Source organism: Emys orbicularis, chromosome 2, assembly GCF_028017835.1.
Source record: "Emys orbicularis isolate rEmyOrb1 chromosome 2, rEmyOrb1.hap1, whole genome shotgun sequence".
NCBI lineage: Eukaryota > Metazoa > Chordata > Testudines > Emydidae > Emys > Emys orbicularis.
In genome coordinates, this window is record NC_088684.1 from 87,031,641 (window position 1) to 87,044,663 (window position 13,023).

The 13,023-nt window shown below is 42.7% G+C and overlaps 1 protein-coding gene across 13 annotated transcripts in view; it reads right to left on the reverse strand.

Moving 5' to 3' along the window:
- Positions 1–11,945: 11,945 nt before the first annotated feature.
- The window catches only part of EPB41L3 (erythrocyte membrane protein band 4.1 like 3), an 86,723-nt gene continuing 85,645 nt past the window's right edge, over positions 11,946–13,023 (reverse strand). For 9 of the 13 annotated variants that reach the window (XM_065398668.1, XM_065398661.1, XM_065398658.1 and 6 more), the window contains 2 exons: positions 12,314–12,394; positions 11,946–12,056 (listed from right to left, as the gene is read on the reverse strand). In XM_065398668.1, coding sequence (XP_065254740.1) covers positions 11,946–12,056; positions 12,314–12,394 — 192 coding nt within the window. The remainder of the gene's footprint in view (positions 12,057–12,313; positions 12,395–13,023) is intronic. The other 4 variants (XM_065398664.1, XM_065398669.1, XM_065398667.1 and 1 more) reach the window with 1 other exon arrangement.

Genomic DNA, 13,023 nt, shown 5'->3' on the forward strand with positions numbered 1-13,023 from the left:
GTAACAAGATTTACACTTGTGTGAATTATGTGCAGGCTGTGGTCTAGATCAATGGAATAAATGCCTGCAGAACTACGCCCCTATTGGCTTAAAAGTCCCTGTGAGAAGGGCACTTAGCTGAGAGATGCACTACTTGTGCTACTTCCACTCATTGTGCCAGGGATGAACATAGTGTTCGGCCTGACTCCTCCTACTGGAAGAGGTTTTGTAGACTCATGGATATTTGATTTTGTACTTTCACATTTTATTTTTCTTACCTTCAATGTCAAATCACTTCCTTTGACCCCATTCTAAAAGAAGAATTTGGATGCTGTGTATATCCATCCTCTGGGTCCTGTCATGCGTTTTATCTAAGCTTTATCTTTGGGACTATCAACACCCTGAGAAATAGGACTGGACCTTATCCTGGAAAACACACTCTGTCGGTGCTTAATAATAAATAAAATAAATAATACATAATAATAATAATAAAGACTGGCTTAGAATACAAGGTGAACTTTAATCCAGCCATGTTGAAAAGTACAGTACAATTTGTGATTCAGAAGCAACCTTAGAACCAGTAAAATGTTCTAGAGTCCAGGATCTAGAATCTAGAACAAATGTTCTAGAATTTTGCAAAGCAGAACAGTACTGAGGCTGGCACCACTGTTGGGGTATGTCTGTGTGAGTGAATGGAGGAGCTCTTGTATCATTGTAACATTTCCTGCTAAATAGCAGAGCAATTTCTTATAATAAAATAAAAAAATCATGGTACATCTTGAGAGCAGGAGTGTTCTCTGAACATAAAGTGGCTGTTAGCTAAGCTATTGTACTGGAGAAAACAGACCTAATAGAGCCTTCTAAAGATAAAAGTAAAATAGTAATGAGGCTAAAAGTATTGCTGTCATCTTCATTACTTTCCTTTAAGACTCTCTCTCCAGTATAGCCATTAATCCTAATTATGTGGAATGGTGATTATGTTACAGACTAGAATGAGGCCATCAGACTATAATGGTGAGATCTGAACTCTGGTCCGTGAGATGAAAGGAGAGGGGATACTGTGGATTACATATAAGCAGATCCGGCTTCTTTCAAACTAGTATTTTTAAATCCTGGAGCCAACAGTCTGAGAAGCATGACTGTGCACTCGAATAGGAGCAAGGAAAGGGAAACAAATCAGATATGAGGAAGCACAAAGAATATTTAACAAAATTACTAAGTGGCTACTATTACTTCCAATAAAATGTACTATTTAGTCTTCAAGATAATGAATACAGTATTTTGTGGTTGCTCGGTAAGAATAAGCAGTGTCCCACCTACTGCTTACCTCCACTTAAATCTCTACTTTGAGATGGAACTACAAGATGCATAGGTGGTAATGGTGTTACTAGCTGTCCGATAAGCTACTTATTCCAAGATTAGGAAATCTAATCATGTTTTCCACTGTGTTACTGGAAGGAACCTGGAGCAAGCCAGCCACAAATGATGGTTACTCACCTTCTTGTAACTGTTATTCTTCGAGATGTGTTGTTCACGTCCATTCCAATCAGGTGTGTGTGTGCCGCATGCACGGTCATCGGAAACTTTTTCCCTTAGCAGCTCCCCTTGGGTTGGCTAGGGAGTCCCCTGAGGTGGTGCCCTCATGGCGCTCAATATATGACCCTGCCGACGTGACTCCCCCTTCAGTTCCTTCTTGCTGGCTACTCCGATAGAAGGAAGGAGGGTGGGTATTGGAATGGACGTGGACAACACATCCCGAAGAGCAACAGTTACAAGAAGGTGAGTAACCATCTTTTCTTCTTTGAGTGCTTGTTCACGTCGATTCCAATCAGGTGACACCCAAGCTCGCCCCCGGGGGTGGTGTCAGAGTTAAGGAATCAGATTGGATTGGAGAACCACCCTGCCGAAAGCTGCATCCTCTCTAGCATGCTGGGTGATGGCATAGTGGGTGGTAAATGTGTGCACCAAAGACCAGGTTGCTGCTCTGCAGATCTCCTGGATGGGCACCTGGGCCAGGAAAGCGGTGGACGAGGCTTGAGCTCGTGTCGAGTGGGCCGTAATAGCCGGGGCTGGGACCTTGGCAAGTTCGTAGCAGGTATGGATGCAGTCCGTGATCCAGGAAGAAATGCATTGTGAGAAGACCGGAAGCCCCCTCATCCGGTCTGCCACTGCTACAAACAGTTGGTTCGACTTCCTGAAAGGCTTCGTGCGCTCAATGTAGAATGCTAGCGCAAGCCGGACATCTAGCGAGTGAAGCCTCTGCTCCTGTGCATTAGCATGTGGCTTGGGATAGAAGACTGGTAGAAAAATATCTTGGCCAGTGTGCAATTGGCATACCACATTGGGCAGGAAGGCTGGGTGAGGCCCGAGTTGTACTTTGTCCTTATGGAAGACTTGGGGGGAGGGATCGGAGGTTAACGCTTTTAACTCTGACATCCTCCTGGCTGATGTGATGGCAATCAGAAATACCACCTTACATGAGAGATACAGAAGGGAGCATGTAGCCAGTGGTACAAATGGGGCCCCCATTAGCCTAGAGAGGACCAGATTGAGATCCCAAGCAGGCACCGGCGGTCAGGACTGTGGATATAGCCTTTCCATACCTTTCAGGAAATGGCCCACCATAGGGTTGGCGAATACCGAGCGCCACAACTCTCCGGGTGGAACGCCAAGATGGCCACGAGGTGTACTTTGATGGATAATCCAGCCAAACCTTGCTGCTTCAGATGCAGTAAATACTCCAGAATGGATGGTATAGATGCCTGAAGTGGAGGTACACGACTCTGCTCACACCAGCACAAGAATCTTTTCCACTTAGCTAGGTAAGTGGCCCTGGTGGAAGGTTTCTTGCTACCAAGCAGCACCTCCCTCACCAATTCCATGCATTGGAGCTCCATTGGGTTTAACCATGAAGCTTCCAAGCCATGCGATGGAGGGACTGGAGGTCTGGGTGAAGGAGGTGACCGTGGTCCTGTGTGATAAGAGTGTCCACTGATAGCTCCAGAAGCGTGGTGTACCAATGTTGGTGTGGCCACGCAGGGGCTAGCAGAATTACCTCTGCCTTGTCTCTGTGGATCTTAAGCAGCACTTTGTGGATGAATGGTATCTGCGGGAAGGCATACATTAGACGGTCTCCCCAGGGTAGCATGAACAGTGACGTCCCGAGGCTACTGACCTAGAAGCCCTCGACGGGGTGCCTTGGGCCTGATGGTAAGCCCAGGGGGTCCAGAAGGGCCATTGTGCGACGAGGGGCCACTGTGGCTGCCATGCCGCTTGTACGTCTCTTCGGCACTTATCAGATCTATGTCTACTGCGCCTTGACTAATAAAAGTCGGCCTCCGAGTCCGAAGATCCTGAAGGCAAACGACCACGGTGGTGCCGACAACCCCTGCGCTGGCGGTTGGTGTCGTGAAGAGGAGGTCAGGGATCGGTGGTGTAACGATCACGTTGAGGATCAGTGTGTGACGTTGCAGTCTATATGATTTTATAAAAAATATGCTAATGAGTGAATATAATATAATTAGAATATGCTTCATGCAAAAGGTCTCTTGTAAGGTATCATTACAAAGCTTATAATCTACTGAGTGTGATCATCTTATTTGTATAAATGTACCACTCTTGTATCTAAAACTAAAAATATGAAAGATAACTCTGAGGGCCTATTGTAATTATGCAAAGTGTGGGCCATTAATGGTGGTTTGGAATCTTGATAACTCCCATTAACCAAGACAATTGACTGCAAATGGCTCTGTTTTACCTGTAAGTCTTCCTGTATACAAGTGGGTAATGAAGTCTTGCAGTGACGTGATCATGTCACCTGAACTGGAATCCATCTTCAACCTGGTGTCTTTCCATTGAGAAGGAGGGGGTGGGAACCCAGAGAGGGACAAAGGATTTCCGCCTTATGCAAAAGATATATAAATGGGTGGAACAGAACAAAGAGGGAGAGGAGCCATCATGAAGAATCCCCTAGCTACCACCTGAGCTGGAACAAGATCTGTACCAGGAGAAAGAATTGTGCCCAGGCCTGGAAGGTGTCCAGTCTGAGGAAAAAACTTACTGAAGCATCTCTAAGGGTGAGATTATCTGTATTCAGTTTGATTAGACATAGATTTGCGTGTTTTATTTTATTTTGCTTGGTGACTTACTTTGTTCTGTCTGTTACTACTTGGAAACACTTAAATCCTACTTTCTGTATTTAATAAAATCACTTTTTACTTATTAACTCAGAGTATGTGTTAATACCTGGGTGGGCAAACAGCTCTACATCTCTCTCTATCAGTGTTATAGAGGGCGAACAATTTATGAGTTTACCCTGTATAAGCTTTATACAGGGTAAAATGGATTTATTTGGGTTTAGACCCCATCGGGAGTTGGGCACCTGAGTGTTAAAGACAAGAACACTTCTGTTAGCTGCTTTCAGGCAAGCCTACAGCTGTTAGGGGATGTGATTCAGACCTGGGTCTGGGTTTGCAGCAGGCTAGCGGGTCTGGCTCAAACCAGGCAGGGCACTGAAGTCCTAAGCTGAGGGGGCAGGAAAGCAGGTAGAAGTAGTCTTGGCACATCAGTTGGCAGCTCCCAAGGGGGGTTCTGTGATCCAACCCGTCACACAGTGCCAGCTGTCCTGAGACCGGTGCCTTGTGTCCGGTGCCAGGGAACAACTGTTGTGCTCCGGTGCTGTGTGTCGGTGCCGTCCCTCGGTGCTGGAGACATAGATAGTCGTGCTCCGGGTGAAGTGCAATCTTGTACCAAGGCTGGTGACGGGGAATATTACAGCGATGGGGACCTGGAACGGTGCTGGCCCAGCGATGAGGAGAGCCTCATCGTTGCGGGCTTGCCTCTAGACGGTACCTGTCTAGGCGGTGCTGGAGGTTTCTCTCTAATGGCTGGGGGCTGAGGTGCAGTTATTTCAATGAGCTCCTTAGCAGCCTCAAAAGTGACCGGGGTAGGCACCTGTCCCGCTGGAGAGTCACTAAGTGCTGGGCTCAATGGTGCCGTTTGGGGTGCCGGAGTCGATGGCATGAGCTCTTGCTGCTTGGGAGCTGAGTCTTTCCTCTGGAGCAGCAAAGCCTCCACTGATGGTCTCACAGCTCTCTGAGGAGAACGCCCTCTGTCCACCTTCTTATGGTGCTTGTGGGGCACCAGAGATGTGGAGCGGTGCCAGGGCCCTGCTCTTTGCTGCAGTGCCAGGGATCTCTCGCGCCAGCATCCTTCCTCAGCATTGATTCACGGACCGACGCCGGGGCGCTCCGCACCATGCCCTGGCAGTCAGGTGCTGCTGGATGGAGCGTGGCTTCCATCAGTAACTGTTTTAAATGGAAGTCATGCTCCTTTCTAGTTCTAGGCTTGAAAGCCTTACAAATCTTTCAGCGCGCAGACTGATGCACCTCCCCTAGACACCTCAGGCCTGAGTTGTGGGGATTGCTATTAGGCATAGGCTTTCGGCATACACTGCAAGACTTAAACCCTTGGGCTTGAGGCATGCCCTGAAGCCCAAGGCAGGGTAAGGGGACAGGAACGATCCCACTCACCAATTTCTATACTAATTATAAACAACAATACACTATCTACTAAAACAAGAAACTGGGTAGGACTAGGTACTAGGTTAAGGGAACACTTGCAAGCAAGCGAAACACAGTTCCAATGCCGCCACAGATGGTAAGAAGGAACTGAAGGGGGGTCAGGGTGGCAGGGTCATATATACGAGGGCGCCACTCCAGGGGGCTCCCTAGCTGACCTGACGGGAGCTGCTAAGGGAAAAAAGTTTCCTACAACCATGCACACAGCATGCGCACACCTGATGTGAATCAACGTGAACAAGCACTCGAAGAAGAATCTCTTGTTTCTGAAGTGGCACAAACTTTAGTGATAAAGGTGCTTCCTCTGTGCACTCTTAACTCAAGCAGCATTTGCACCTGGAGAATGTTGCCCTCTTTGGGAGTTACTGAATTAATACAATCCTTCATTTTCTTTTCCACATAGAAATTATATGATAGAATGAACCCTCATCTTTGCACTCATATTTAGTAAATATTTGCAACTAAGCCTGGTGGTCCACAGAGCACTTCACGGTGTTCTATGTAGTTTCTTCTGTCACAAAGTGGAACCATTTGTCTTATTCAAGCAGCTGTGCTTCTTGCTACTAGCTGTAGTTCAATCCAAAACTCCCAGGGTTTCCAGAGGGTTTTTTTTTTGATCAGCTAAACTCAAAGAAACAAGCATCTCCCTGAACAACTGCTTTTTTGTCCCTCTTCTTTGGGAGTTTCTTTGGTATATATTCGGCTGTGGTCAAATTTGTGGACACCACCAAAATTGGAGACCTATAAAACATACAGCGAGGCAGAACTAAACTGCAAAGGGATCTTGAGAGAGATTAGAGCAGTAAGGGCTGCAGACAACATGAGATTCAATATTAATGAACAAAAAACCTCTTCCCAGAGAGATGCAACCAAGTAGCTTGTTTTCATTATAGCTCCTTAATATTGGCCTGATATATTACACTTTTACTTCATATAACCAGGCACTATAGTCGCTGCAGGGATGACATGGATTCAAAACTGTGAGGTGGGGAGGGAAGGGGTGTCCATAATATGAAAAAGGTTGAGACCACTCTTCCAGTCCAATCACCCTTATATGGTTTGGGACTTGCTTGCCTTAGATGCTGCCTTTTTTCCTTATGTTTCACTGCAATGGCTGAAATCAGCTAAAGACCTCTTGCTAGTATTAACAGACCTTTGAAGAATGAAGGTATAAGGGTTTTAGTATAGGGTCGCTGATAGTAACCCAAGGTTTGACAGACTATCAAAGCATGATGCAAGGTAACGTTGATCAAGCATTTGGGGGACGGATAGCTCAGTGGTTTGCGCATTAGCCTGCTAAACCCAGGGTTGTGAGTTCAATCCTTGAGGGGGGACCATTTAGGGATCTGGGGCAAAATTGGTACTTGGTCCTGCTAGTGAAGGCAGGGGACTGGACTCAATAACCCTTCAAGGTTCCTTCCAGTTCCATGAGATAGGTATATCTCCATTTATTATTATTAACTGTGCACTGTTATGTTTCTTTATGACAGGCAAGGGTAATCTGAAGTGTTGTCTACTGCTGGCAGCTTCAATATTTTATATATAACATATGCCATTGTGCCCAGATGTTATAACAATGGGTGTATAAACAAAATATTTACATAAGTTAAAGCAGCACTCAAGTTGAAGAAAGGTTAAGGCACGGGAGTAGGATTCAGAAGATCAGGGTTGAGTTCTGTCACAGATTTCTTGAGCGAGTCATATAGCCTCTCTGTGCATTCAATCTCCATCTATAAAATGGGGATACTAATATCTCACCACTAATGCTTGTGAATTGGGAAGATTCTATGGTTCACAACTACATGGAAAAGCCAATAAATGACATTAAATGAAATACTGAAATTCGGATTGTGTCCCACAATCTTTTATGAGAAAACAAAGGAAATCGGTATCAGATTTTCCTGAATTACAAGTTGGTTGCAAGACTGAAGCATGGCCTCATTGTCTAATTTACCTGAAAATGTGCTAACAAGGAACAATATCTGAATGGGAGCTGACAAAGTGAATATTTGTCAGCCCCCACCCTTCCTCCATCTGAACAAATCTTGTCTGTTTGAAGAATATGGGTGAAGACGTTGGTTCAGGTTCTGATCTAATTTCTGAATATAGAGGCCCATCAGAAAATTCCTGTAATGCTTGAACTTGGTCAACATTACTTATTATTTATGTGGTAATAGCCTCAAAAAGCTTAAGAAAGATCAATACTAACTGATTCCTAAGGACAGTATTTGTTTTTAATGATTATGAGATTATTGTATTTATACTTTCTGTATCTAGAATGGTGACACCCGCAACGTTTCTTTTTTACCTACACATCAGGATCCCTTATCTTAATGATGCAGAACAGCCCGTTCAGACAGTGCTGTATTGTCTGAAATTATTATTCCAGCTGTAATGAGTGAGATTTCTCTCTGTATTGGTCTGTGTTAGTAATGGTGCAGGTCTTGTGACAGTTTGTTTGTAGGGACTGTCGTACAGCTCAGAGCTGGACAAGTGAGAAGAGACTGAGACAAAAGGCATCTGGTAGAAACAGGAAAGTGTTCTTTATTTCATGTGGCACAGCATTAGGCAGACAACCCAAGAAACAGTCACTAACAAAAATCAAAACTATTATTCCCAGGACCATTCCGAGGAATTACCCCCAAACAAAGGTCTGCTGCTAACAATGACTGAGATGTCATTGCCGATCCACTCTAATCTTCTCTTACTCTGTAACATGCTTAGGCCATACCCTAGCTTTTGAAGGAGACTAACCTCAAAGATACAGTATCTTCAGACAGCATACATACCGTACACAATCACTATAGTACATTTCCCTCAAGCCATGCTAAAATATAATGCTAAGGGTAACTCTGGACAGAAGGCAGTATAGTAGCCACTCACATCTCTGAGGTAACATAATGCTGTTTCTTAGCTGACAAGGTAAGGGCCACCTGAGGGAAGATCAATATGGCTTCAGAGTCTATTTTTAAACTCTTAATGCAGAAGCAAGAGCCTGGAATGTAGTCTGCTGAGAAACAGGGTAGATACCTCTTCTCTCTGTAGCTGAAGAGGGGGGGGGGAGAGAGAGGGGAGGAAAGAAATCCAATTCTAGGAAGGAATAGAATTTATAGACACATTCTGTTATATTAGGAAGAGGGTCAGGAAGAGAACTCCAAAAATACGAACATAAGAACACAATCTTTGCATTATTCATTAGATAATAGGTGAGAGATGACTGATGTGCTAGAAGGGGAGATACATAAAGGGAGGTCTTAAACAACAAAGACATGAAGAATGGCTGATTGAAAACATTGTTTTAGAGAGACAGAGTAGAGCAGTCAAAGCCTCAGGAGATTTCTTTTTAATTATTAACTACAGATTATTCTCTTGATATATTCTCTTTTCTTTCTTTCTAAATTAAGAAAATAAATACTTGTAATAAATCTGTGGGCCAAATCCTGCCCTCCACTGAAGTCAATGAGAGGGAGCCCCATGTACACAAGTTCACTTGTATTTATTTCTTGCATCCTACCAGGGTTTATGGATTGAAGGGTGAGTTAAGCCTCTACAAATTCATCTTAAATCCCCAAGGGAACGCCATCCAAGTGTGGTCAAGGAGCAAGCAACAGCAAACAGAAAAGGAAGGATTCTCTTAAATAGATAATTCATCCATGATTCAGAGCAAAAATAGAAAAGAAAACAGATCTTGAGCCAATGCTACATTTTCATTATAATTTTGTTCGCCAAACACAAATAATTTCCATTTAACATAATTGAAACACAGTACACCGCTATAGAAAAAAGAAGCATAATGTTCTTTTTCCTTTGCTAACATCATTTTACTCAAAGGAGTACATTTTCATATTATTATCCCGTAGGCTCCCCTGCAAACTCCAGTTGTCTGCACGGCGTACTGTGGTCCATTGTAAGACAGGACACATCTACTATGGAGATGAATAAAGCCTTTGATATCATACAGATATTACTTGGGTTTTGAATATAAAAAACACTGGATTCTTTTAGACACAGAACAATACAATTTTGGATGCATTTACCACTTTTATTTCACTATGCAGAAACATACATTCACCATGTGTTGTGACGCAGCTGAGAGTGTAATGGAGACTATATCCCTTCAGTGGATATTATAACGGAATACTAATGAGTTTTCAGTGGATGTTCTGTACAGTTTAAGGCTTGGCTCTGAACTAGATAGTAAATGCTGCTGACCAGATTCTGAAATGAAACATTTTTTTCTCTGAGAACAAAAGGAAGTCAATAAAAAACCATCAAGGTTATTTCAGAGTAATAATTTTGTAACACTATAAACTAAGGAAAATACAGACTTTCTCCAAAATAACTACATATAATTTACAGGGTTAGAACTTCTGAAGGGTGACTGGAAACTTTCTGACGTTAACGCTGAACAATGCTGACAAAAAAATCTTAAAGTCAAGTAAATGTGCTGAAATCTTTACTACCTCATAAGGTATTAAATCAGGTATGCAAAGCACATTTTGTAAGAATTTGAATATTTTGATAAGATTAGAGATTCATCATTTTTTATCAGGCAACAGTAATAAAACCAGATAAAACAAATACAAGATTCAAATTGTTTCCTGAATAAACTGTGTTATTGGCACATCTAATGTGTGATAAAACATTATACACAGTACCTCTACAGCTTCTAGCAGTTTAGGGTAATCTTCATGTACAGTATCCATAAACAAAAGGTTTGCCACCTAACAAATTTTAATATGTTTAGATTTAATAAAACGTGAAAGGCATGAACTGTTTATGTGTTACATTAGATCACTGTTTATATTGGTTATGAACGTGCAGGTATAGCTGAAAACTTAGATATAATGAAAATTTAAAATGCTGCTTTTCTGTAAATTTATCGTTGCTTCATGCAATATTGTTTTACTGATGCTAATTCAGATTGCTTTATACGGGAAAATATCTCTGCCAGTGTCTTTATTAGCGTTTAAGATCAATTCTTCGGTACTGAAATTTTCCATGGACAGATACAAGTCAGTCAGGTTAGAACTGAGACTCCATATAGGCTCTGGTATTCCTAAGGGTGTGCATGACTGGATTCGTATGCAAGCTAAATTATTCCTGCAGGAAAGAGAACTGAGTTAATTATTTGAAACAACTGAGTTTCCCTCTCTCTCAAATCAAAGGTGAAAAGGGGCTCATGTTGAATACTTCAGGTGACAACAATATTATAACCGCATGATTCCAGTATAAGTAACTGCCAACCTTGGGCCTGATCCAAGGTGCATTGGAAAGACCCCCATTGATTTCAGTGGGCTTTGGATCAGGCCACTTCACTGTTTTCTCTGAATTCATTAGCAGAAGACCATAACTGTTATTGGTGCTCATTCCTTAAGGACTGGCTCCATATTCCAAAATAAGTAGTAGTGGTCTTACTCACATTTGCTTTAGGCATTTATATTTCCTCATCCAAAGCAGGAAAGCAGTAAACTTTCAAAGAGATGCTGCACATCATACTAGTGTTACTTATACCAAATGCTAGGGAATACATAGTGCTTCAAGAATATGATGCTGCTATCATTTCAGACAAATTAGACAAGCAGCCTCTTTTTGTGTGTGTGCATACAGCATTCAAAGCAGCCTATGGATGATGCTGTCATTAAGAGCTCTTGCATAGCAGGTTAGTATGCATGATATGTTTCTGCACATACAGTAAATACAATATTATCAAGATGACTATTTAGCCAAACTTAGTTGGAGAGCATGCCTTTACTGAAGACAGCTTGACACAAGAAAAGCTGCATTATTATCTCATCCTGAGAAACAATGCCACTTTCAAACACAAAATGTCCTTACAAAATACAAGGAAGTCAAGACATCCAAATATTGACACAACAATTAATTTGGGGTTAAAAAAAGAAAATTGGACCACACAGCTTTACAAGTTTGAACTAAAACCCTAAATTGTGCCATATTTGTGCCTAAAATAGGGTAAGTAGCTATAATTATTTCCCTCCGCATTTTAAAAGAAATTAAAATTGTACCTTTAAGAACAAAATGCCTTTGTTCTTAAGTCACATATATAAACAGACAGCAGATTTTTGATGGCAGAGTTAGAAATTTTAGGAATACATTAAAGCATGGATGAGTAACATCCAGAGAGCCAACAAAAGCAAATTTCCATTTCTCTAACTGGCACTATTAAACAAAGAAAAATACATTGAACTAAATGTGTAAAATTTACATCTGAGGTAAATTCCAGAATTAATACTTGGCTCACATGGTTTTTGCAAATGCCAGTGAGAGAAATAAGGAGTTAGAGGTGAATTATGGAAGGAGAATGCCTTTGCTGCATGCCAGCCCAGTGAGTGCCTAGGAAAATCATCTATTCCTCTTACCTGTGGGTCAATCCTCCCCATCTTCTGGTGTGATTTCTGTCTCTTTATGTACCACTACTTTGGTCACTGACATGTCAGGGTGCTGCTCTTTGGCCTCTTTAATTGCCTGAGCCAGCGCCTAGCCCAAGGAAACCACAGAAGGGCAAAAACAAAAAGGAGGTGGAACATGCATGATCAGTAGCAAGGTGGAGAGATTCATGAGAAATTACACAATTTACAAATGAGGAAAAATGATTAAAATATACTATCATTGATTTAAATACTAATCCAGTTTAAAGCATGCCAGTATGAACAGTGTTTTAAAGCTTAAGGTTAAATATTCCCTCTTTGGTAGTTTTCAGTTCAGGGCAGCTTTTCGTAGCTTATATACTCTACCTGATCATGGTCAATATCGGCATCTCCTGTGATGACTATTCGTTTTTCAATTCTTGTCTCTGAAATGCCTCCTTTCACAGTCTAAAAGTGAAAGGAACAAATACAAATAAACACACTCATTTAAAAGTGGTGCTGCTTGTTCAAAGAAACACTTCCAACATATGAAGAAAAGCATGGATATACAGCATATCTACACGCACGACAGGAGAAACACAAAGCCTCTGCTCCCACTTAAGTCCTATTGTGAGGACTCTTAAATGGGGTGTGGCCTTGTGTGACTCCTTTGCCTAGAGATGAATTTCACCCAGATAGGCTTAAATCCTGGCAGGTATGTCTGCACAGCAACTAGACACCCATAGCTGGCTTGTGCCACCTGGCGCGGGCTTGCGGGGCTTGGGCTGTGGGGCTGTTTTATTGCTGTGTAGACTTCTGGGTTTGGGCTGGAGCCTGAGGTCTGGGACCTCCCACCCCATAGGGTCCTAGAGTCCAGACCCCATCCTGAACCCAGAAGCCTGCACAGCAATCAAACTGCCCCGCAGCCTGAGTCGGCTGGCATGGGCCAGCTGTAGGTTTTTCTTTGCTGTGTAGACATACTCGGTGAGGTTAATGGGAGTTATGCTTAGGGAGGAAAGATGGTCCAGAGGTTGGGGTGTTAGCCTGGGACTTGGAAGACCGAGATTCAATATCCTGCTCTGCCACAGACTTACTGG